Genomic DNA, 26,544 nt, shown 5'->3' with positions numbered 1-26,544 from the left:
CGATCTGTATATGATTATGATATGCCCTATCGTGACTCGCGTGCGCTTCCCTCAATATTAAATACAGCACCGAGTGGCAAAGTGCACGAACTGATGTTATCACTGTCATCTTTGCATAAGACTATCGTCAACCGGGAGAGATTGGCATGCGCTTTACGTACGTCTTCACCTGCGATCTTAACTTATGCACGCCCTTTAGCAATGGGCATTTGAAATTAAACTTCAATCCTCTGTACCAATACAGTATAAATCTTTCAATATCCTTTATAGCAAAAGACGGTATCATGAGATTGAACGTGTTACCTAATACCGTCTGAGTTTATGGAACATGCTGCCGTCTTCGAAGAACTATACATTTGTAAATGTTGAATTGTAACCGAGATGGCACTAGAACGAGTGGAGCGAGGTCGCCTCTCCCGTTCACTCTAACATTTCATTCGCTCTAAGGTTTTTTTTAAATAAAAAACACACGAGTGTTCTTAAAATGACCAAGCACAAAAAAATTTACATGTAGGCCTGTCGCAATTTACTTTTGAAAAAGAATGAATGGAAAGAGCCGCGCAAGTTTGTCTTTTGTATTATCTGGCATGCAACTCTTTAAATGTGCACGAAGTGTGACTGCCTCCCTTCCTCAACAACGGTTCACGGGCATCCCTTTTAACGACGAATTCCCTGTGCGTTTAACATGCACGATCACAGACAGCAATTTAACATCTTAATAATAGAGAATATTGACAAATTAGTATATACTGAAAATGTTAATAAGTGCTTTTTCAGCCGATTGTCATCACACCACACTACACCAGTAAAAACTACAGTTTTGCTTATTTTCGCTTCTCAGATGAGATTCCAGCTACAGGGTGAGAAAAGAAAAAAAACGGAACCTAATCTCATAGCAATATATTTCATATTAAAATCAATATGCAGCATCAAACATAATTATGACAGGTAAGCCAATCTAATAAATTCATTTTAGATGAAAAACTTACTTCAATTGCTCAATCGGTTTAAATTATATCACCATTCAAACGAAATGACCCTAAAATCTGTTTCGTCTAAAATGCGATTTCAAGAATTGTTGTTACAATTGTCTATTTGACAATGTCAAATAAGTTTGACCTCAGTTTAAAAGTTTAAAATATTCAATAAAGTCCTTTTGAAGGCCCGTCTTTAAAACAAAGTGGATTTCATAATCCTATTGTTAGCCAAAGCAGGGTTGTTAATAAAGATATTTTGTACTACAGTTGTTGAAACAAGTATTCTGTGTCATTTTCTTTGTTGGTCCAAACAGTCAGAACTCACAATAAATTTCTTTCTTTTTAACGAAACTGCATGATTTTAGGGTTAGGCCTACTTCGTTTAAAAAGTGATAACGTTTAACGTGTATAGAGCAAGTGAAATAATTTTGTCACTTAAAAGTAGTTTAATAAATGGGCTTTCGAGTCATAATTCATTTTGGTGCTACATAGTTTTTTTATGAAATATATTTCTTTGTTTTGGGGTTCCGGTTTTTTTATGACTCGCCCTAAAACTTGGGTTTACAATCGCCATAGCGAAACACTGTGTTTACGTTGGGCCGCAGCTGCAGTGCGCGTAATGAAACGGCCACTGTGGCTGTACTGAGTTGACCTCTGAGTGACGTCACGACATTGGCAGCGCAAAAGAGGTCGGACAGTTGGAAGAATCTTTTTTCCTTTTTTTCGTGTTCTGGATCGATATGGAGCGTGACTGGGCTAGAATTTTCCGGATAATGAATAAAATATAAGCCAAATTTGAATAATTCGCTATCTCGGTTACTGTCTGATGCTGCCAGCAATCGACGACAACTGTGAAAAACGACACCTCCCTGCATCACCTCTAAAGTTGGTCAGGCAGGGTTTGGGAAGCTGAACGGCATAACAATGAACTCATGAGCATCCATAAGGATGTATCCGCAACGTTAAACATAATTGGCTTTGAATTTAAGTCAACTCAACGCACGATACGTACATGTAGGTCATTATCGAGACGTGCAGTTTGTGTATTTTTTTTATCGTTAGAAGCAACACAATTTGCTTTGAAGTATATCAAAGAGGGCGCATAAAAACTAACTTGTTGAAGTTTCAGTTCAGGGGATACTTCACTTTAATGGATAAAACAGACAAAAGATATACGTAAATCGTACGTCTCGTATTGGATGCCGTTGCTAACGCGTGTGAGAGAAGTGCCCGTGCACGTTTTTTGAAAACGCCATCGTTGATTGTTTTCTTCTAAACGATGCCATTGCAGACAGAATAATTTCGCATGTATGTTAATACCAGTCCTGTCTTCACTTTGAACAAGGTTTCTGTCATGTTTCGGTAATTGCAATTGATCGTACGCGGCTTTAAAAAATATGATAAAAGCTGACGATGTTTATATGACAAATGATACTCGACGTTTCGACCAGTATGCTAAGGTCTTCTTCGGGAAAATGCCAGGCTCGCTGTTGGAAGGAAGCTTAAGTATCAGATGCTGGGATCCTGGGAGCATATAGTTTTAATCAGTTATACAGTAAAGTAAGTTAAGTCCATTACACCATGGTTGGTAGAGAGGCGATCGGAAATTGTGTCACTTAGCGACACGTTGCCGCCTACAATTCAAAACAAAAAGCTTTAAAATTATCTCTGGCCTTTATTCTTCCACAAGTCCTGCATTGTAAGACAGCCATGATTGTTCAATCTCTAATTTTATACCTGGTATGTGGGGGAGTGTAATGTTTGTTTGAATTAAAGCGAACTTTTCTCAGTGTAGGGCATTTTTGCAGGATATTTACCCAGGATATTTGCCCCAATACACCTTTATACTCGTGCAAATGTTAGCAATTCCATTTTACGCACTGATGTTCACGGCAAAGATCTTCAGAACTATATTAAGTAGTACTGCAGTGACTCCCGTCGGGGACCTATAGGCAACTTTTACTCTAGTATTGCTCTTAAACTGTGGGCAGATACAGCTAGATATATCTTACGGCCACTCTTTAACCTGCTACTTATTACCCGAGAGAGCTCGGGGCGGTCATCACCTTCGGCCCCAGTGGGAGTCAAAAGACGGTAGATAAATAAGTGAGGATGCGGCCAAGTTGCGCGGCATGCCCTCGCGTAACGGACACCACCAAAATACCATTAATATAAACCTTATCAATGACGAGTTACTGACAGCGGCAAAACACATGTGTTTTGATTATACTGGCCTTAAACGGTTTGATTCCATCTCTGCTGATAATGCAGTTATGCCAGATCGCACGCTTTATCTCTTTTTGTTTTGGGTTTTGTCTTTCTTTTTTGTAGATCCCAAAGATCCAGCCCAGTGTCATCTTTGTACATGACTAACGAAACTGGCACACAGATTAATTGATTGATTGATAGACTGATTGATTGACTGACTGACTGACTGTCACTTGGGACTTAGATTAGTAGCAGACTGGTAAAGAGATCCGGGCAGTGCTATTGTATAGGGTTACTCCCGTAACGTCAATAAATGTGCTGAATCGGGCCCATTGTGTACGCCGGGTTGTACGGAGATTGTTACGTCCTTGGAGTTTATGCAACATAATTTCTCATCATCCAAAAATACATGTTTTTTGACTTGTTTTGTTTTTGCAGGGCAAAATAAAAATTTTATGTAGCCACAAACTGTTTGTGCAGCACCAGAAATGCGTTTTAAAAATATCAGATCTTGTCTAGCATCATTATATGTCGAGAACATCAATTATAGTTGCATTCAATGGCCAGAACCAATGAACAAAGGGAACTTCAATATTTACACCAATGGAATTCTTCTATAAACGGTTCGAGGCATGAAGACGAAACCTTGAAGAAACAATTGTCCAAAAATATGGACATTTTGTGACGTTATCGTATATCAAATTGCAAGCGAATTCAAATATATAATTATCAAATTTCTGTGAGCTTTGGACAAATGTGTTTTTTTATTGCAGGCAGAATACCTCTTCCAAAACGGTTCATGGGATGCTGAATAAACCTCGTATGAGCTTGAACCCCGTCCGAAGATGTGATAAATTTTGTGACGTCATCATGACGTCATCAGGTATCCAACGAAAAACAATTTAAGGTCAAAATTTAAATAAGTACTTTGAACTGTAACTTTTCGAATGAATGGTGTACCGTTCTCATTGTTTGTGATCAGTTAGACATTGTCTCGAGCAATATTTTGATTCCCGGGCACAAAGTCATTTGATCTTTATTTCCGGTAACAGTTTATTACTGCAGACAAACAAATTATGGAAGCGCTTGTTGAGGAATTCCAAACACACACAAAAACCAGCATGATGACGTCATCCCCTGAAAGGGCGCCCATTAGCAGCACATCCAAGACCGTCGACTATTCTTTTCTTTTTTTCATATATAATTTAAGAACCATTCGTCAAAGTTTTCCCAAATTGCCTATAGGTATTCTTTGCATAAGCCAAATGACTTTAGGTTTCATATTTTGGGATCTAGGCATGTCTGAATTATCCAGTCACTTATATGCTTTAGAAAGTAAGAAGTAAGAATATGGAAGTAGAATCCCCAAAAGGGCCATTCTTACCCAAATGTCACATGTACAATGTGTCACACACGTAACTAAGAACGGCCCAAAATATAAAAAAAAAACACCCAGATATGGGAATAAATATATCACATGGCGGCTATTTAAGATCTATGCAGATCAGGCACCCTTCCCAAAAGAATTTCAGGCGTCACCCCTTCTAAATATCTTCTCTTGGGCTATAAGAATCCATCTGCCAAGTTTGCAGCTTTTGGACCAGTCGGTCACGATTCTGAGCATAAGCCACCTGACTCTGGTTAAGATTCTACTCTAGGGGCGCCGTGTGGGTTGAGGATGCGTGTCAGTATTTGATCTGGCGCGGGATTTGCTCTCACATTTAGCCCTCCGGAATGTTCCGTCCACAATCTCCTGATGACATTTCTCATATTTGCCAGTATCGATAGCTTCACTGCAACCCGAAGCAGTGATCAACTTCACTGTGAATCTAAGCAATCCTTACCTTCCATTCCAAGTTGTTTTCCATTGTCAGAATATTGCGAGATCATTTGGGTAAAGCAACGGGGAAAAAATGTTGCATCCTGACGCCACTTTTTTCATCACATATATGACCTTAATGAAGGTCAGTAATAATGCAACAGTGTTGAAAAGACACGAATTTCGACTGAGAAACATTTCAAATTTCGTTCGAAAGTACTTTGAAAATTCACTCGACTGTCCATAGACTTTGTGCACTACCAAAGAAGTTGCGTCTGGATGCTACATTCTTTCCAAATCTTATTTTATTTACCTGTTCACACTCTAATCTCTTTTTCGGCTTGTACCTTGCAATTTATATGTCTTGGACTCAGCATTTTTTAATTTTGTAATTTGTATAATTACTCATTGTATATCGCCATGAGCGTCACTGAGTGATGGACCTGTTGCGCTTAAAGATGTCATTATTAACAAATCATAGTTGTTTTTGTTCTTAATCACATCTATTTACTACTAGAATGTCACTGGCGCTGTAAAGAAACAACTAAACATCTTGTTTAACTTCTAACGCGTCCAAACTTCTTATCTTCCTAAACAGCACCGCTCATGATGCGTTTACAATGTAAACGGACTGGGTTTTTTTCTCGAAAATCAAACTACATTAACAAGCGGCTGCAAAACTTCAACCGGGCGTTTGAGGCTTTGTGTATATACATGGATATCTGAGAAACGAATCAGACTCGGATTTTAACCTACGCCCATTGCTGCGGTCAATGACGTCTCTTCCCTTAAACGCGTTAAAGTGTTTATAAACTGTTGCAAAAAAAATGCGTTTATAATGTGTTCAAAGTTTAAACACTATAGGTTTTACAGTGGAAGTGTGGCAATAACGCTTGCCCTTTTAACGGTGTTTAGTTGGTTCGATTATGCAGAGGTGAAGTCTGCCCCTGCTTCCCAACCAGCCGAAAAATTGATTTGAGCTCACAAAACGCATCAGCGGACTGTATGTTGTCATGCATATTGAACGACGATTTGAAATGCGCATACGACGCGCTTCGTTTATCAGTTTCTTGAATAATGCATAAAATACGACTGGAAGCATTGTGAAGGGAAGAACACTGCACTTGAACTTGAAGTGCGCAACAAATAGGTGTCTCTGTGACAAATTAAGCAATTAAATGGGAGAACCATAAACGGTCTGTGAATGTGACGATCTATTCTTGGATGTTCTAATGCCGGGTTTTGTTTTTATAAGCAGTCGACCATGTTGTACTATTAACAGGGATTACAAGTGATTGATAGCCGTGTTCCGACCTAAATGCTTGAGCGCACCCGTGAGCCACCACATTTATGTTTGTCACAGTGTGGTGGTTACCACGTCACTGCCACAATTGTATAACTGTTTTTCCTGTATCCCTTTTAGGAGCACTTTCTTGGATGTAAGTATTAAATTGTTTTCAGGTGTATCAGAGGAATGAAAATTTGAAAAACCTCTATGAAAAAGCTTGATGTCATTATTCGTTTATTCACATGTATACATAAAGGCTTATATACACCTAGCACAAAAATACTAAGCAGTTTTTATAGTCATCCTTGTTTGGACATTTCGCAGTACACAAACAAAATCCGAAATAAACGTTTTGTCACAGAAACTTTCCGGTTCAATTTGATAACCTCACTTGGAAGACCGTGTAAGAAATAACGAGAGCGCAAGCGCTGAAGCTCCTGAAACCCCAAAACTAAAAAGTTGCACTTGGCGAGATTTCCAATGGGCATGCAACGCACAATTGAATGCGGGGCCTACAATCATTCTATTCAACTGTGCATGCGTTGCAATGCCCATTGAAAATCTCGCTATGTGCAACTTTGAGACACTTTCCAGTTCAGGGGTTTTCTATTCAAATGGCGAATCCAACAGCTTTGGTAAGAATATCTAAATTCATATTAAAATAAAGTAATATAATAATTAATAATTAATTATAATTATAATAATTAATAAATAATTAATTATAATATTAATAAAATAATTTAAAAATCCCAAAAGGCACACCCCCATGACCTTGAAAATGGCAACAACTATTAGAAATAAAAGTACATATGACACAAAGGTGTATTTTATAGCAGTTTTCAAAGCAAAGTGTATTCCATGAGCCCCAAAAAGCTCAAATGTTTACCTTTTGTGTGGTCTTTTAAGTATTTCTCTCAAAATACATAATGTATTATTTAGAGCGGTTAAAAAAAACTTTACATCAATAAACAAAATCGAAGCCCTGCGTCAACGTTTATTTTTCTCGGGGCTCAACTCCTGAATGTCCCCCATTCTAATGGAATTGTCGATAACTGTGATGTCACACTGGCAAGAAAATTCTCCACTCGATAATGCCGGATCAGCGAGGTCTTTACTCGAGGGGGAATTTGAATGCTGCAGCCGGCCGACAAAGAGACTCGCCTACCGGTCATTTTGACAGCCCGTGTAACTAGCGTTTGACCCATAGATGCATGGAAAAAACACCTGTAAGAGTGATACCATTATTTCTGACATCCGCTAATAGGTAGGGAACGTCCTAATAACAAACGACAGTAACACTCTCGCCTTGATACTTAGACGTGTACCGTGTCCAAATGTCGGCCATTTTGTGGTCGACTTATTTTTGTTCAAAATGCCTATGATTTATTTTTCTGCAATCTTAAACAACAATTGTTTCGTACATTCTTTCACTACGATGTCTACGATACGTATAACAATAACGCGGGTCATTTTAATAAAAATGCGTATAGATAGAACTGCGGATCGGAAAATAAAACTGCTTCTTATAAACTGAGACAATTTGCGTAGATTTACACAAACTATTACAAACTTAAAAAAAAAAAACATACTAATTAGTTCTTCAATGTGCACATCGTTACCGCAAAGGTAACACAATCTTAAACCATTTGAATCCACGTAAGATTTGCAATTACCCAGAAGAGAACGTGTAACGATTAAATGACAGAAATTTTGCTCAAAGTGAAGATCGACAAGCTGTTTTATCAAATACTGTGTGAAACGATTCAGCCTGAAAAGGTATCGTTTGGAATGAAACAAACATTGAAAGTTGTTTTAACAGTGCCTGCGAATGCTCTTCTATTTTACGTGCAGTACCTACGCAGTCCATTTACGACCCGCTTGTTTTCCATATTTTTATCCACCTTGAGCACGTCTGTTGCTTCAAACGAACAACAAAAATGCGCAACAAGCAGGTGACCCCACGTACCTTGAACACAGCAGCATTCTTGCTCTATTGCAGATGACTGTCGAGTTTTCATTCATTTTCGCGTTGCCTCAAGCGCAGACTCTCTCGCTGGAGAGCACGCGATGAAAAAAAAGGTAGCGCACGTTCAACAAATAATACACCGTGCAGTGCCACGGGGGTGCGTCAGAACGCAAGACAAGGAGAAGGAGAATGGGATAAAAAGGAGAAGGAAGAGGAAGAGGTTCAAGTAGTGGATATTTACTTAAAATCGTGATGATGCTGAAGGGTTTGGGCTGGGGACAAATGTGTGTACACTGGGGAGAAGTCAGAGGTTCGGAGAGCGAAACAGATGAGAGTTTTATGTCTCTCGGTTGAAAATTTTGCTTTAAAGCTCTGAGTTTCAGTCGTCAAAACAATTTCAAGCAGCAATTTTACAACTGGCTTTTCATTCCTTTTTTTATGAACTCCATGATTGTGTTATTTCTTCATTGATTTTTAATACAACTTATTGCATAATTTCAAGACTAATGCTTAAAAAAAAATTGGCTGGTTTTGGCATGGACTGCCAGACATAACTGTTCACAAAGTGCTAATTCTAATTCTTAGCATGTACACAGGCGAGGCAAGCCGAATAAAGCAACTGGTCACAGAACAGCCAAAGTTAGAGCGCACAAAATTCTATTCAATTGATTCAGAATGGCTGTTCACTGGTATAATGAGTGTGCAGATACATCCCACTCATTGACGTTGGTCTTCATATGCGAAAGCATTGCCCGGCCTTTATCAATTTAATTCAATTCAATTCAACTGAAATAAAAATACTTTATATCTCCTTAAAAAGGCAATTTCATATGGTTGGACAGCTCACCAGAACAAAACCACTATAAAAAAAAAAAAAAAAGTCGAATAAATATATAACATTTTAAACAATGAAAAACTACATGTACTCATATAGATTTAAAATTGATGTGAAACTTCTTTAAGAATATTCTTTATACTCTAAGTACGATGATGAAGATACACGAGATGACAAATAACAACAATGACAAATTAAATGATGGACCTTTACAAATACACATGTCAACTAGAATCGCGTCCGTGGACAAACACCGGCTGTTGGCGGCTGTCTGTTTGTGACGTGTTGAACATACTGATGACCGTGACTTCAAATTTCATCTATAAAGCATCCCGGTTTACGTACATATCAAGTTACAACAAAATCGGACCTATAGTTTAAATAGATTTCTTTATCAGCCAGTCGAAGACAAACATGACAGTCAATCAGTCAGTCGGTCAGTCAGTCAGAGAGGTACACAAAGGACACTAAGCTGGCCATCTGTGACCAGCAAAAATCTCAAATCAAGCGAATGAATTTAGAGCAAGAGCAACTTTAACATTGTATGTATAGTAAGATGAAGGGCGCGCAGATATAGCTATGTGCACCGTACCGCAGGTGCGCCACATCCCATGCAACGCGACACCGCCCCACTGTCTTCAAACACCACTCGAGTGGCCCTTAAATCCACGACCGAAGGTCCTGTAACCAGCCTGCAAACAAAGGCGAAGTGGGCTCTAGAAACTGACGGAAGGCTAGGCCAAGGATTGAACGATTTGCTCACGCAAGAGGCTTCAGTTGTATAGAGCTGTAAACATGCAATTGGCATTTTTTACTCGCATGAGCCGGAAGTGTGTCTGTAGGAGACGAAGCGCAATTTAGCGACTCCTCAAGACAAACATGATGCGTCGGACACGATTATTCGCTGCCTCACTGACACTCGCAGAGCGTCTCAAGATAGTAATATAAAATAACATCGAAAGTATACTTTGGACATTCTGACGCAATTATTCTACCAGCTACGGTATTTTGCTGTTTTTGGTTTTATTTGACAATTATAATAATAATTATTAATAATAATAATAATAATAACGTGTTCATAAATATAGCACTTTCAACTAAGATCAAAGTGCTTTACATTTTGATGCTATATGGTGCTATACAAGTTTCGACTGTGACTTGTGACGTAGATTTATTACACTGATCCACTTGCGATGAATTGTTAAATGCCCCTTGTTTGGTTGAGACGATTCATCCTCTGCGTCACTATTATTAGGATGAGATACCGGTACAAGTACATGAAGTGAACAGAATTTTCAATCTGTGCACAGCTCCGTGTACACGCTTTCTTGCAGTCAGATTTCACGTACTGGCAAACAGTTAAAATTGGCTAACTCAGCTTACTAAAAGGTGAGATCGATGTAGGCCTACGAAGAAAACCAGATATACTGCAAAAGGCTAACTTGAGAGGAATTCAAGCTATTGCTAAATAGGGCACAAGGCTTTTTGTCCATTTGTCATCGAGCTTGATTTGGCCTGTTGAAATTCGATAAAATTAAGCCAGGTGGCACATGCATTTATTTATAGAGATTAATGTTTGCTGCCACCAGTCGTTGTATTATGTTCAATCACGCGCACGACTTCACAGCATTTTGACCGACCTCCATGATTGCTAATCTCTGACGTCACGGCTTCCGGTGAATTCGTGACACGCATGGCTTGTCCAGACCGAACTTTCTCCACTCGTGTTTCACCCGTTACGGATGCCACAGCACGATCGGCCTCTCCGCGTAAGGCGCGGGTGCCCTCCTGCGCTTACACCATAACCTTGTCGTGCGGCCATCAGACACTTCAGTTCCGACCCAGCCGGGCGTTAGCTTATCGATCTGTACAGGCCGGTTTCCTTGTCCAATGCGCCCGCCGGTTGTAACCCGGCCTCTCCGGTACAGTGTTTTGCCCGCGCACGCTGGTATTAATAGTAAAAACCGGTCGTGGTTTGTAAGATGAAGACCACATACCATCTCACCCTTCAGTCTCGGAATTAATTGCTCCCATGCTTTCTTTATATAGAAAAGTCTTTTTAAAATGGGCTGGTTTGTTTGCGTAGGAAGTTCAGGTCAATGAACGATTGTATGATTTGAAAGTAGGTCTTATTGTTGAGCGTATCTCCTCTTTGAAGGTGAGGACTTTTCAAGCTGTAAGTTCCTCGTATGTGTGTTCCAATGGAAATGTTGACTAAACTGAAGATATCGAGTTGAAGTAGTAAACATACATAGGAGAAAAACTACGTATCAGCGGAAGATACTGACTGTGCGTCAGCATAAAGGTCTGGTATAAAGCTATAAATACACGAGAAACGAAAACCAGTTCATTACATCAAAATAAAAGGCTTTGTGAAAAAGGTGCCTTTTATGCGAAAAAAAAAGTTTTGAAGAGCCCTTTATTGCGGATTTAAAGATCTAAATTTGAACAGTACTGTATTTGTATATTGTGTGTAGTCATTTTGATTCCATCAGGGCCCCAAATGGACACAAGTTTTAAACTGTTTAGGCATACCCTGGGTAAAGGAATATGGCTTCCTGTATTATTTTAACACTGCCTCCTTCATGGGCGCAAATCCTGGGTGGATGGTGAGAATAATCCCCCACTTTTTGACCAGGGGAATGGGACATGGGATCATCCCACCATGGAGCCCTCCATTATCCCACCCAGATTTTTGTGGTGCTAGAAACCTAAACAAATAGCGATTTTGGGTAAATTATCTTGTAACTTTCCAACAGTCTAAATGTATGAAATTATAGTTCGGAAAAACAATTGACATACGCTACAAACGCTTTAAATGTACCGTTTTTTATGTTAGGTTAGGGGAAAATGTGCATTACACGTATATTAATTTGTATCATGAACAGCGCCCCTATTGTCATGTGATGTCCAGCCAGTCCGCTCCCCCCCCCCTTTCGAATTTCCACCTCCGCACAATGTTAGAATGTTGGGTCCCCCCCCCCCCCCTAATCGCCAACCCCGATTTTTGCCACTGGCATCTTGCAACATACGTCGACATTTGTCATATTACAAGTTCACTTGGTGCTACTGGTGACGTCAACACCTAAGTTTCCATGACCGACAGTTCTGCTGATCAATTCTCTTTCCTGATTTCGTACGCAGATCACTGACGTCATCAATCGCAGCCATGAAGCCAACAGTAGCTCTAACGCTAGCAGTTCTGTGCACGTTCTACACCATCGCCACAGCCGCCTCATTAGCAAGGTAAACCCAAAACAGTGGTCGACACTTTCGAATTATGTTAGACATTCTTGGTATGCTTTCATTGTTGTAAGATCCGATTGTCTTCGGTCTCGTTTACTTTAGGCTGGCGTTTACTGTCAACTGCATTTTGAAACAATTTTTGGCTTCTTTGTTTTCGTTTTTGGTTTTGTTTTCGTTTGATTTTTCTTGTACCACTACATATTTTCAGCTTCAAACTAGTCTTCTGTTAATTTTTCAACAGTATTTCTTTGGTATAGAGAGTGAGATTTCCTTACTTTTTTTTTTAGTTGATGTTATCAACGCGGATTTGTGTATTCGGAATTCGCAGCCAACGACAGTAAATAGAGACTACTCTTGTTTTCTTATAGTGTGACGTCATGGTCGTCACTGTTTATTCGAATTTCCCTTATAAAATCAAACCCATGCCCTCTATCTACGACATTCCTGTTTGTAACACTGCTTACTGGTTGGATGGGCCAAACAACCTAAAAGAGGATGTTAGTTCCCTTATAGGAACGGGCCCTTAACTTCGCCATTTCGCTGCACTGGACCTACATGGAGCTAATCGTAGTTATTATTTATCTTCGCAGTGGCTATTCTTAAGGCAGTCAACCATCTGGTTCCTTGACCTAATATATAGTCGTCAACGTCAGGATTTTTGCATGTTGGAAGCAGAATATCAACTGAATGGTTCTCGGACTTTATTTCCAAATCCTCCAAAGCCACTGATTTCAAAGACGAAAATATAATCTACTTTAATTAAATGTAGAATTTGAGTAAATATATGTTTAGTATATAATGGAAACCACTAACTTGGGAAAAATGGAACAGCACGGATTTGATCATGTTGTTCCGCTATAATTTGATGCGAAGGGGTTTGTCCGGTGTTTCTGCATGCACCTTGTATACCCTTTATAAAGGTGCTACATAAGGCAATGGTCTCATATTTGTCACAAACTTCATTTACCTGTCTTTAAAAAAAATAGACATAATTACCAGCGAGTTGAATACCTAATTTGTGGTAGCAACGTGCGCTATATAAGATTCCGGTATTATTAGCTCTTTTCACACTTCCGCCATGGGCATGCAGAGCCTCGATCTGGCAACTTAACACAATAAATAAAGTTGGTTCAGTGATTCCCGTGTCGGGGTCGAGATCACTGAACCGGCTATTTTTATTGTGTAAAGTTGCCAGATCGAGGCTGTGCATGCCCAATGGCGGAGTGTGAAAAGAGCGAATTATTCCCGGGACATTCGGCATGGTAGTCAGTGTCAAGCATTTAACCTATCGAGTTGGGCCAAGACTAGCTCTCTGGTTGCTGGTAGGGCAGATTCGCAACGGTGTTTCTGCAATGCCGTAACAATAGAAGATAAAAATCGAGTTACGGCTGTCGTAACGATAGCCACTACTAGTTATTTTTGGACGCCTTTAGCCTGAGAATTCAAGAATAAAACCGTTTACCTTCAGACAGACACGATGACCGATGTCACGATATTGTCCAGATGTAGTGAGACCTCTCGTGAATGGTATGAAGTGAGTTCCTGCAATTAACCGTTGACTCCAAGGCTGGTAAAGGACGTGGCTTAACAATACAGTCAAATTAACTCGACTGAACATATCAAAGATGACTGCAGTTGTCTGCTGCATGCTGCCACCAATAGTTTCAAATGGTGCATGCCGTACGTCTGAAGCCACCAAGAGTCTAAAACATATCCTTCTTTTTTTATTACAGAGCCGAAGCAGACCTTATGTTCCCACTGACAGGAGACGATTTAAGAGAATTAGCAGACAAAGTCGACGCATACAACGAAATCCTACTCATGTTTTCCGGTAGCAGTGAATTCCAGTCAATGTAAGTTGAATTCAATTGAATAAAATAGGGGCCTAATTAACAATGTCGATTTGGGGCCTATTAACGTGACAGACGTCAATGTTTGCACTCGATAGCGATGTTGGCAGGCATGACAATGAATTGAATAAATGATTAGGCCTATAGTGGTGATACAGACAACAGTGTGATGAGGGTAAAATAGGTCTAAACGATGTTGACAAAGAGGGACAACATAATTGGAGAACAATATGACGTGCCATATTCACGATGGTGATCAAAATACCGATGACATGGTCACAGAGGTGAAATGTGGATATTTGGCAAATTGCAGCTGTAGGCCTATACGTAGGCCTTTCTGTTAACCACAATTTGCATCACAAGTAACATAATGAAAAACGAAAAAGAAATGTCATTTTTGCCTGGTCTCACGGGTATATTCCTCTGTTTTGTACCTTAGACCCCCTTTACACAGGGCTGCGACCTTTGGGCCTCCCTCGTGCGACCATAAAACTGGTCAGGTCGCCGTTGGAGGCTCAAAGGAAGCCGAATGGTTGCCTAGGTCGTTCAAAGGTGGTACATAGGATGTTCAGACATCGCCATGGACGCCATGGTCGCCGTAAAAATTTGAATTTGAAATTTGAAATGTTCAAAACAGTCGCACAAAGGTCACCGAGGAGGTTGGTTGATCAAAGGTGGCTCAAATAATGAGGCAGAAGAGAGTCACAAGTATTGCCATGGTTGCAGAATGGATGCATAATGGTCGGCCATGTAATAGGTCCGTTCTGTTGGACATTGTACCGTAAATCTGGGCGATATGCTTCTGCCTCCCTTGTGCCTCCTTTGGTCGACCAAAAGCGTGCATTGAAAGGTGACTGTGGCGACCGTTGTGCCTCCATTCGGCGTTGGTTGCCGTAGGTGGCACAAGCACAGGGGAGGAAGGAAAGTGGCTCAGTGGACACACGGGTCGCTCGTAGCTTGACATGAAAACGCCCGAAAATTGCACTTTTGGTGGTTCAAGGGAGGCACAAGGATCGCTTTAGCAGTTACATAGAAACAGAATTTTCTGGGTTGAGGCGACCATTGAGCGTCCTGTCCATATTTTTGTCGCTCATAGGTGGTACAAAGGTCGCAGCCCTGTGTAAATGAGGGGGCCTAACTGACCCACTCAGTCACTGAATGTCATTTGTGCCGTGCTTATGTAATATACATAATTTCCTTTTGCTGTTATTTTCAGAAAGAATGGATTTTGGGTTAGCCTGTATTTCTGGCAGTGGCTGCAATATGCGCCGCAGCACATAATTGTAAACCCTTTATAAAATTACAGGTTTACTGGAATATCCTGTACTTAAGACTGACGTCCGTGATAGGCTTATGTGACTTTTGATGGCTTAGGTCTTGTAGGTCTACACCCATTTATTTTTTTAACATTTCCAGGCTAAAAAGATCAACCCCTGGTTGTAAACTATTCAGCGGCTGCGCACAACTGAAGGTCGGACAGGATGCTCTATCGCGCGTGCTCGCAGACAGCAATTCCCGCTTCGGGAGTGGTGGGCCAGGAAAGAGAAGGCGATCAGTGGACACACCAGCTGAGGACAAGGCGTAGATGGGATGCACCTCAATAATAGTCCAGGTACAAGACCCAGAAATGCTGCATGCATTGCCTGCGATGTTTGTTTGTCATCACGAATCTGCATTCACGCATGCACGTAATATGGTGTGGAGATATACATTCTCGTCTCCAGAATAATAATAATAATCCTGACACCTTTTTTGTTTATTTTACTGCGACTAAAGTTCAGCAAAGTGTCACCAGTTACTCAATGACTCAAATTCAATGTAAATAAAATAGCCCATCAGTTGCTTAGCCAAGATTTTTGTGATCTATTTTTTGGGGAAAAATAAAATTGAATATTATTTTTTCCTTTTTGTGCAGGACGATGCATTATAGGCTTGGACATCCACAAGATTGCTTCCACCGCATGCACACACTACAAGCACGTCCGAATGGCAAAGTTTTGACTCTCCCGCCATGTTTGTTGTCAAGAGCACAGCGCCCTCTACAACTTGTTTGACTTCCAGCCAATAGAGCACCATAATGACTGCCCGAAAATTAGAATGTGGTTGGGGTGTAATCTGATCTGGCGCTAGTTTAGTTGGCAACAAATATGGCGGTATGCACTTGCGTTTTAGAGGCTAATGACTGTAAGCTATAACTAAAAAAATCCCACAAAAAATCCATCTTGGTCAACCTGATAAAGCACCAGCATATAATTTGCTTCAAAACTATGTTGAACAAAAACGAGACGGTTTATGATAAATCAGTAATTACAACACTAAAAAAAAAAATGATAATAACTGTATATAAGTCTAATCTGTTGAAATTCAGATCATATTAAAGAACAGATATATAACATTGAAGAAAATTATAACTTGGAGTATTAAAAATATCTACTAACATTCCTTTCTTCAGTAGATGCTTACTACAAAAAATAAACTGCCAAAATCTTGAGCGTTATGTTTAACACCACTAGATACATTTTACCGATGTAGGCTACATTTGCGGATAAATATACATGAGATGGAATTTTGCGGATATATATGGTTTTCTAATTGACAGTGACGTGACTTGCATTACACAGTAATAAACATGTATTCAACCGCGCACGTATACACACAGGAAATAATTTCCAAGTTTAATTTTGTTAAAAAATGCCCCTGTTAATACAGCATAATTTATTTCACATAAATTGACTCCGTATTTGTTTTTGTGGACGATCATTATTGCCTTCCATTTGAATGCAATGGCCAAATAAAATGATGATTGGCGTTATGATCTCACCTTTGCCACCAATGCCTGGGCAGTGCCAACCTCGGTTCAAATTCGAACTTCTCCATGTCTGGTTCCCAAGTCAATTGCTCGAAATCAACAAGTTTGCACGTTGGGGAGCCATTCTGATTTGTTGTTATAAAGCTCGTCCCCAGTTATTGCAATTTGAAACCGAGGTTGGATAACTGTAGGGTTTGATCACAGTATTCTGCACATTCACTTTTCTTTATACATTCTGCAAAATGGCGATTCCGTGGATTAAACTGTACACCATTACTGGCAGTTTTATGTAGGAATATATTATTCGCCTGCAGAATACTAAAATTGGATTCATTTCAATAAATTATGGCAGCTACTGCTTCAAACTGTAAAGATTGCGTCTATTGTCGAGTTGGATTTCTTTCTGCTGTTGTTTCGGAATAGCCTGTATAAGGCCTAGTCAGTTCGGGACAAAGTCTTTCCAGAGCCAAAGGATTCATAATCAATCATAATTTACTATCAAAGTTACAGCGTGTTGCTGGAGCGGGACCTCTCCCGGCCAAATGGGCGTCGCCCAATTTTGTTTAATGTGTATTAAATTTAAAGCAAATATGACTTCACAGCTCTTTTTCTTTTGCTTTCCTTTTTTCCTCTTTTTTTGGGGGGGGGGGGTGGGGGGCAAGTGCCCTCCCGCCCCCCTTGCGACGCCCATGGCCGGCCGCGACCTGACCTGACATCACCAAAAAGTGCATTAGATTCAGTAGGATTTTCAGAAATGACCCCGATACGTTAGGCAATAATATAAACCAACTTTGCCGTTTCCTAAAAGTTGATAAACAGTGCATGGCCTCAATCTGCTCAAAGCTACATTCTGAAATTCCTACTGAATCTTATGCAAGACCATATGCTGGAATTACACCACTGACCTTTATAGTTCGATTGCATTGAACAGCCATCTTGGATGTGTTTATGCTAACTAATAAATCACAGAAGGTCGATTCATCGGCGCATCTGTTGGACAAAAGCACACACCTATCAGAGACTGTTGCAGTGCAAACGATCTATCTGAGAGTGTTTTCGTGTATCTGGAATGATGTTCAGGCGGAGTTTTGTGATCTTGATAAGTTCAAGTTCGCATGACTGACCTGACCACAACCAAAATCAGAGATAAGGAATACAAAGCACCTATGAACTTCGCGCAGTATCCAAAGGTCACTTTAGAACAAAAGACGGCAAATAATCATCAGATCTCATGCGGTTCCCAAGTGCACAGCGAATCACCGATTCACGATTCTGATAGCACAGCACAGCTAGTTTTGAACCAATTTTCTACCAAAAGAGATCGGGGGAAACGAATCAGAGAGCAAGATGGACATGTCCGTATTTGAGTGGGGCTGGGTCTCGCTTCTATCCTACGCCCTCTTGTGCTGGGTGTGGTGGAGTGGCGACGTCATCAAGTGGATAGTTACCATCGGCCTGATCAGCTGCTACGTCCTGGTGACGCACTACAGGAAAAAGCACTCGGACCGTGGCAACATTACACCCATGATGCAAAACCACACACCGCTAGTAACCGGTAGGTCGTCTCCTGCCCACGTTGATGAACCATAACCAATCGCTTAAAAAAACCTGAAGGAATTTTCTTCATCCACAAAAACAAAAACAAAAAAACAACCCGGGTATTTAAAGGCACATTGGGATCAATTTGCTCTTCGTGCATTGGCTAAACGTTAAAGCTTAAGCTCAGGGGTTCCTATGCCCTATGTAAAGCAGGGAAAACGTATTGCACATTGCTAACGCAGGTGAAAATACATGTCTGAAGGCAAACTTTCTAAAGCAACTTCAATGATTGATTTATCTCCATCAAAATCATTTCACTCTGACTAAATTCAAGGGTATTTGGTAACATCCCCACATTCACTTTGAGCAAGGCTTTTAACTGTATTGATTCGGTAGGTGCGTTTCCAGGGAATGTCCAATGTTCCTCGTGTGTCTTTATAGTTTGATAGCTGTTTTGTTGGTTAGCCGATGGTGAGCCTGGAGCGCAAGCTATCACTGGCTTCTACCTTTACGTTTCAAATTTGGCAACTGATCTGTTACAAAAAAAGGTAATCGATTTGATAAGTCCGAGTCCCTTCATCTCTTGATACGCAGCTAGGCACACAGTCAATCCACCACGTACGAAGCTGTCACAGAGAACGCAATGACGGCATGCATAGACGTCGACGGGGCCGGGAACATCGGGCAGCGACTCCTACCAAGGACATCCATGCTTCGGCAGTGTCATCACACAATGCTTTGCGTCGATGCTTTGCTGGGATTGGACAGCAGTGGACTTAGTACATGCAGATGTCTGAACCCTTAACCCGATCTCTTATGTTTGAGGAGTGTATCATGCTGACACCTGTCCCTTTCTGTGCATTCTATTGTTTTTGTTAATGTTATTTTGATAACGTAACCGGGTAGAATATCGGTGGCCCTACACGCACTTATTATTTTCTATTGTTTTCAGGAATACCTTTAGGTACCTAATGCTAGTCTGGTTCCTGAACCAAAATATTATGAGGATTCTGATGAATCTTATTATGTCAGGTAAGCGCCACTGCCAAGAGTCCAGGATCCCGCCCGTTTCCGAATATGTCCAAAGTGTTCCGAACACCGACACTCGGCCGTTTTCGCGATCGCGAGGGGATTCCTGGATGCAAAATTAATTTATTTACCAAGAAAGTACCTGTCATGCTTGCTAAAAGTCCTGAAATTTCGAGTTTATAAAACCAAAATTCAATCTACGAAACTCAATTCCAATTATAATTCCCAGTATCTGCATCTTATATCCATAAGAGGCTTTGTGCCGGGACTGGACACTCGGACGAGGTCAGGGCATAGTACATCATGTTAATAATAATAATAATAATTACTCTTTTCGCCCCAGTAGGGTGACTTTCCCATAGACTTGTGCACAAACCTAAACTGTCACCTAACCCAAGTTTACCTTATGTTTTTTTCCACGAAATTTAGTATTTATACTAATTGGACCATGAGGAATCGATCTAGATGGTTAGCGACAGCAAAATTCCTTGTCCTAAGGGTCGTTTTCATAAAAGGGCGACAGTTATTATGTCGCCTCAAAAAGGTGTATCGCCCTATTGTGGACGGAGTTCGCAAAATCTGTCGCCCTATTACAGAAATAGTAGTAGTAAGACTAACAAATATAATGATAAGAATTGGTTCCTATATAGTGCTTTCAACAGTATGATCAAAGCGTTTTACATTATCATTACTCCTGATCATTGGGCCAATTAAACATTCCACCATCTCAGCTCCCTGAGGAGTATACAGCTCGATGATGCCTGTAAGCGCAAGGAAGCTAATTCAATCCCAATAACCATCTCTGCCCTCACAGCCCGAGGTACCCATTTACTCCTGGGTGGAGAGAATCAATGAGTGATTAAGTGCCTTGCCCAAGGGCACACGCACCATGACCCCAGGCTGGACTCGAACCTGCAACCTGCACTTTTACCCACAAACCACGAATCCAATGCCCTTAAATAAATCACGAGGCTACAGCACTTCATGTTCATGTTAATTTTTTTTAATTTGACAATTACCTTACTCGTCAGGTGATCTCCAGGTCAGGAAACCAGACTAACATAACGCCTCATAATCGAGTCTGTCCAAACAGTTTTTGTGTACAATTTGTCACGTTTGATGGTAACTGAGTGAATAATAATATTATGAATACAACGGAAGATTAAGATTATGTTTACAATTCTTTGATTTTCTACCACACGAGAAATTAAATAATTATATGTACAAAAAGCATAATACAAAATCGTGGATGATGTATACTTCTTATAATGGAATATTCATTTGGTAAAGAAGTAATTTGTTTTGTGTGACTGTTTGTTTGCTACTGTGCAATTAAACTTATATTGAAAATTCAAGCTTTCTGGACTGTGACTGACAATGCCCACACATTGAAGTAGCCGCCGCCATCTTGCGTCTAACAACGCACGCGCAGTAAACGCGTTCGGTTTTTTTTTTGGGGGGGGGGGTTGTGGGTAGTTGGTGTCGGATTTCTCTATCAGAGTTAATGCGCCAAAAAATAATAATAACAAGAATTGTATTTTCTGACCGGTTTGGTTGATTAAGCAGTCATATTCCTGGAAACGGTTCCTATGCTAACACTAATACATTATCAGGGGAATCGTAGGTTTGAATGTAAAGCAAACAGACAAGTGTAGAACGATGCACATGTACATGTCCCGGTTTGACGTTTTTGGCCATCTGAGATGGTGGATCAGTTTCCTCAAGATGCACTAATACATTATCAGGGGAATCGTAGGTTTGAATGTAAAGCAAACAGACAAGTGTAGAACGATGCACATGTACATGTCCCGGTTTGACGTTTTTGGCCATCTGAGATGGTGGATCAGTTTCCTCAAGATGCACTGGCCAATGCGTGCGTATTGCGCATAGCAGCAGTAGACCTACCGGTAATGTGTTTTAGATTATAACGCTTGGTTTTGTTTCACTGAACCATTGTAACCAAACTTAGCCAGAAAACATTCACGTTAAGTGTACATGTACGTGCAGTTCCTACGCGAAAGTCCCATATACTCGCAAAATCTCGCGCTTTTTTGGTCAACTTGCCACTCCACAAGAAGAAGAACAACCCCTTACAAAATGAAGTAAAACACGACTCCTCAGATCTTCAGGGTATAGCATAATGTTCAATTATTATTATTTCTTTTCCGTACAAGACACAAACTTAAACCAAGCAATATTTCACAACTCAAAACGATAACGTAACACTATCATATAAACAAGGTAAAAAAATCACGCATAAATCAAACGTATCAAAAGAATATTAATCATTGTTGTCATTGCCGGAAGAAAAAGGCCAATGGAGGACAATTACAGGATCGTTTTTAAATTACAATTGCAGTTGGCTCTGTTATTACAAAATATCTGTACACCAAGTAAAAAAAAAAGTTTAGCGTCCTGCCTTTTTGCAAAAAAAAGAAAGGAGGCTCTTTTCTTTTCTTTTTTTTACTTCCAAAATGGCCGCCCAACCCGGCTATATTTCAAAATGGCCGCCACTTTGACTCAGGAAATGACATACCAGCTTCATATGGGCTAGATGCAACAGATAAAGAGGCCTAAATGAGGTCACTGTTTAAAATGTATCATTTTGGGGGTTTAAAAAAAAGGAGGGGGACTCCAAAAAGGAAGCGGGCGGGGACGCTAAACATATTTTTTTGTGTTTGATTTGGCCTTAACAATCTCCCAACTCCGATGGAGACAGCATAGCTTGAAGTTCGACCAAACCAACACATGTACAGCATGTACACATGTACCGGGGTAATCCGATTCATCTTGTGCCCAGCATTGCACAGGGGAACCATTTTGTGTACAGCATCCTAGCGATCAACTACTAGATTTCTAAACCTACATAAAAAAATATCACCACTTGGGACGATGGAATACATCAAACATTTAGTCATAATGATTCAACTATTTAAACAAATTTGTTCGACGCAAATTACATACATGTACATTATATAGTCCATCATCGAAATCAATTTACAATGTAGTAGCTATGCTTGTTTGTCATAATTCTCAGAAAATTACTTTTTTGAAATCAAAATATTGCATGTCATTCAAACTAAGATTGTTTGCCAATTTCAATCATACATTTCCATTATTATTCCTTGCATTTAAGTTTTAATTCTAAAAAAATTAAAAATAATAATAAAAAAAGGATTGTTCATATCACTACAATTTATATGGTATGGAATTGATATCCGATTTTTTTCTTAAAAGCATTTCTCAACTTTCGAATTACTACACTGGAAAGCACTGATAATTATTACCCATTGCGTGTGACCACCATTGCGATATCACCCCCATGATCAATACCATGACTCATGGACTAGTTTATTTGTGCATAAACATACAAATGGGGCTTTATCAGAGGGGCTTTTTGGCCAGGACATTTTGGGACGCTACAATGGCTCTCATCAAGGTTAATATACCTTTGTCTGAATGAAGGAACCTGTGAAAATGCAATTTTTTTTTTACCAATATATGTCGGAGTACTTAATTAAACAAATTATGCAAAACTATGCGCACAAATACAACATGATCTTGGACGTTTTTATATTGCACTGTCGCAAACTATACACCATATGCTTGTGTATACAAGTGCACTCAGATGATCGTTGTGATGAAAATGCTGGCTGCTTTAACAGCGATTTAATAGCGAAAAACCTTGTCTTCGTCGCTGACTTTGTCGTAATTCCTGGGTTTAAAATCATTAGCAAACCTTTATAATCCAAGTTTAAGGACTAGTCCAAACTTAGGCCATATGTTATACTAATTGATGATACTGAACCAAAACAAAAAACAAGGCTGTTTTGGAATCGCTGACGAAGTCTGGTACATGAACAAAATAAAGATATATTTTTGACAGACTGCATCTTGTTAATCGACTCCTGTGTAAAACGATTTCACAAAACATGATTTCAGGTAAAGCCTGTAATTACAAAAGTCTACATTCCACTTTATTTTTTTTTAAGCTACAGCAACTATTTACAAATCCACAAAGACATATCACTTTAAATACTCTGGATTGCCAGTTTTGTGCAATTTCCCGACAGCTGTTTTGCGTTACTCCAACTGGCGCCCCAAGGCAGCTTTTTGTGACAACTTAGCCATAGGCTGTGTCCGAGTACGGGCGATTCCCAATACAGTGCTCCACACCACAAGGTCACCACGGAGAGTCCATTTTTCAAGTTTACGGTCGACAAAAACATGGCCGACTTGCCGTGATTTGAATGAATGTCAGTAGACAACTTGAGGAAATTGTTGATAGATCAAGGCAAAGCATTCCTCTGCCTCACAAAAAAACCCAAAACACCATATCTTCATAAAAAGAAAAGAAAAAAAAAAGATACATGAATCATACGCTGTCGCTTACGAACCTACTGACTAAGACAAACTAAATGTAACAATTTTATAGCATCCCACATCTTGGCAATTTTGTCAACAGTCTCCCACAATGCCCTGCGAAAAATTGACTCTCCGTGGTAATCGCTTGGTGGCTGACTGTATTGAAAATTGCCCTTTTATTACTTTACAGCTGGCAGTAACGCATGGGCCTACTGAATGCAGATTTAAGTCACTTCCATATGATTAAGCCACTTCAATGTAGGTCAAGCGAAACTCGGCCATAACCACATCACCATTCCTGCCAAAGGTGCATATGGCAGCTTACTTTAAGGGCCCTGTACACTTTGATCTCCATTAGTAAGACTGGATAGGACACAGCGCCTTCCATCTTGTGCAAGCACGTATAGTCATCGGTGAGGGTTTGAAAGTTAAACCCGCACTGTGCTACCCAGCTGTATGTGTCCGCGTTTTCTGAATCTTCACTACGCGCAAGTATACGCATGTCCTATCCAGTCTTACTAATGGAGATCAATGTCTGTGCACAAGTACTCCCTCAACGGTTATCATTGTTGTCATTGCCGGAAGAAAAAGGCCAATGGAGGACAATTACAGGATCGTTTTTAAATTACAATTGCAGTTGGCTCTGTTATTACAAAATATCTGTACACCAAGTAAAAAAAAAAGTTTAGCGTCCTGCCTTTTTGCAAAAAAAAGAAAGGAGGCTCTTTTCTTTTCTTTTTTTTACTTCCAAAATGGCCGCCCAACCCGGCTATATTTCAAAATGGCCGCCACTTTGACTCAGGAAATGACATACCAGCTTCATATGGGCTAGATGCAACAGATAAAGAGGCCTAAATGAGGTCACTGTTTAAAATGTATCATTTTGGGGGTTTAAAAAAAAGGAGGGGGACTCCAAAAAGGAAGCGGGCGGGGACGCTAAACATATTTTTTTGTGTTTGATTTGGCCTTAACAATCTCCCAACTCCGATGGAGACAGCATAGCTTGAAGTTCGACCAAACCAACACATGTACAGCATGTACACATGTACCGGGGTAATCCGATTCATCTTGTGCCCAGCATTGCACAGGGGAACCATTTTGTGTACAGCATCCTAGCGATCAACTACTAGATTTCTAAACCTACATAAAAAAATATCACCACTTGGGACGATGGAATACATCAAACATTTAGTCATAATGATTCAACTATTTAAACAAATTTGTTCGACGCAAATTACATACATGTACATTATATAGTCCATCATCGAAATCAATTTACAATGTAGTAGCTATGCTTGTTTGTCATAATTCTCAGAAAATTACTTTTTTGAAATCAAAATATTGCATGTCATTCAAACTAAGATTGTTTGCCAATTTCAATCATACATTTCCATTATTATTCCTTGCATTTAAGTTTTAATTCTAAAAAAATTAAAAATAATAATAAAAAAGGATTGTTCATATCACTACAATTTATATGGTATGGAATTGATATCCGATTTTTTTCTTAAAAGCATTTCTCAACTTTCGAATTACTACACTGGAAAGCACTGATAATTATTACCCATTGCGTGTGACCACCATTGCGATATCACCCCCATGATCAATACCATGACTCATGGACTAGTTTATTTGTGCATAAACATACAAATGGGGCTTTATCAGAGGGGCTTTTTGGCCAGGACATTTTGGGACGCTACAATGGCTCTCATCAAGGTTAATATACCTTTGTCTGAATGAAGGAACCTGTGAAAATGCAATTTTTTTTTTACCAATATATGTCGGAGTACTTAATTAAACAAATTATGCAAAACTATGCGCACAAATACAACATGATCTTGGACGTTTTTATATTGCACTGTCGCAAACTATACACCATATGCTTGTGTATACAAGTGCACTCAGATGATCGTTGTGATGAAAATGCTGGCTGCTTTAACAGCGATTTAATAGCGAAAAACCTTGTCTTCGTCGCTGACTTTGTCGTAATTCCTGGGTTTAAAATCATTAGCAAACCTTTATAATCCAAGTTTAAGGACTAGTCCAAACTTAGGCCATATGTTATACTAATTGATGATACTGAACCAAAACAAAAAACAAGGCTGTTTTGGAATCGCTGACGAAGTCTGGTACATGAACAAAATAAAGATATATTTTTGACAGACTGCATCTTGTTAATCGACTCCTGTGTAAAACGATTTCACAAAACATGATTTCAGGTAAAGCCTGTAATTACAAAAGTCTACATTCCACTTTATTTTTTTTTAAGCTACAGCAACTATTTACAAATCCACAAAGACATATCACTTTAAATACTCTGGATTGCCAGTTTTGTGCAATTTCCCGACAGCTGTTTTGCGTTACTCCAACTGGCGCCCCAAGGCAGCTTTTTGTGACAACTTAGCCATAGGCTGTGTCCGAGTACGGGCGATTCCCAATACAGTGCTCCACACCACAAGGTCACCACGGAGAGTCCATTTTTCAAGTTTACGGTCGACAAAAACATGGCCGACTTGCCGTGATTTGAATGAATGTCAGTAGACAACTTGAGGAAATTGTTGATAGATCAAGGCAAAGCATTCCTCTGCCTCACAAAAAAACCCAAAACACCAT

General features: G+C 39.8%; 1 protein-coding gene across 1 annotated transcript in view; it reads left to right on the top strand.

Annotated features, from left to right (window-relative positions):
• LOC119743440 overlaps positions 1–17,375 on the top strand; it is a 33,751-nt gene extending 16,376 nt beyond the window's left edge. The window contains exons 2-5 of the mRNA XM_038219879.1: positions 12,238–12,339; positions 14,073–14,192; positions 15,606–15,801; positions 16,105–17,375. Of these exons, the coding sequence (XP_038075807.1) occupies positions 12,263–12,339; positions 14,073–14,192; positions 15,606–15,774 (366 nt within the window). The 5' untranslated portion in view covers positions 12,238–12,262 and the 3' untranslated portion in view covers positions 15,775–15,801; positions 16,105–17,375. The remainder of the gene's footprint in view (positions 1–12,237; positions 12,340–14,072; positions 14,193–15,605; positions 15,802–16,104) is intronic.
• Positions 17,376–26,544: the final 9,169 nt, after the last annotated feature.

The sequence above is a fragment of the Patiria miniata genome, unplaced genomic scaffold (assembly GCF_015706575.1).
Source record: "Patiria miniata isolate m_02_andy unplaced genomic scaffold, ASM1570657v1 HiC_scaffold_1, whole genome shotgun sequence".
Taxonomy (NCBI): Eukaryota; Metazoa; Echinodermata; class Asteroidea; order Valvatida; family Asterinidae; genus Patiria; species Patiria miniata.
Note: the sequence above shows the minus strand (reverse complement) of the source record. Positions and strands in the feature narration are given on the sequence as shown.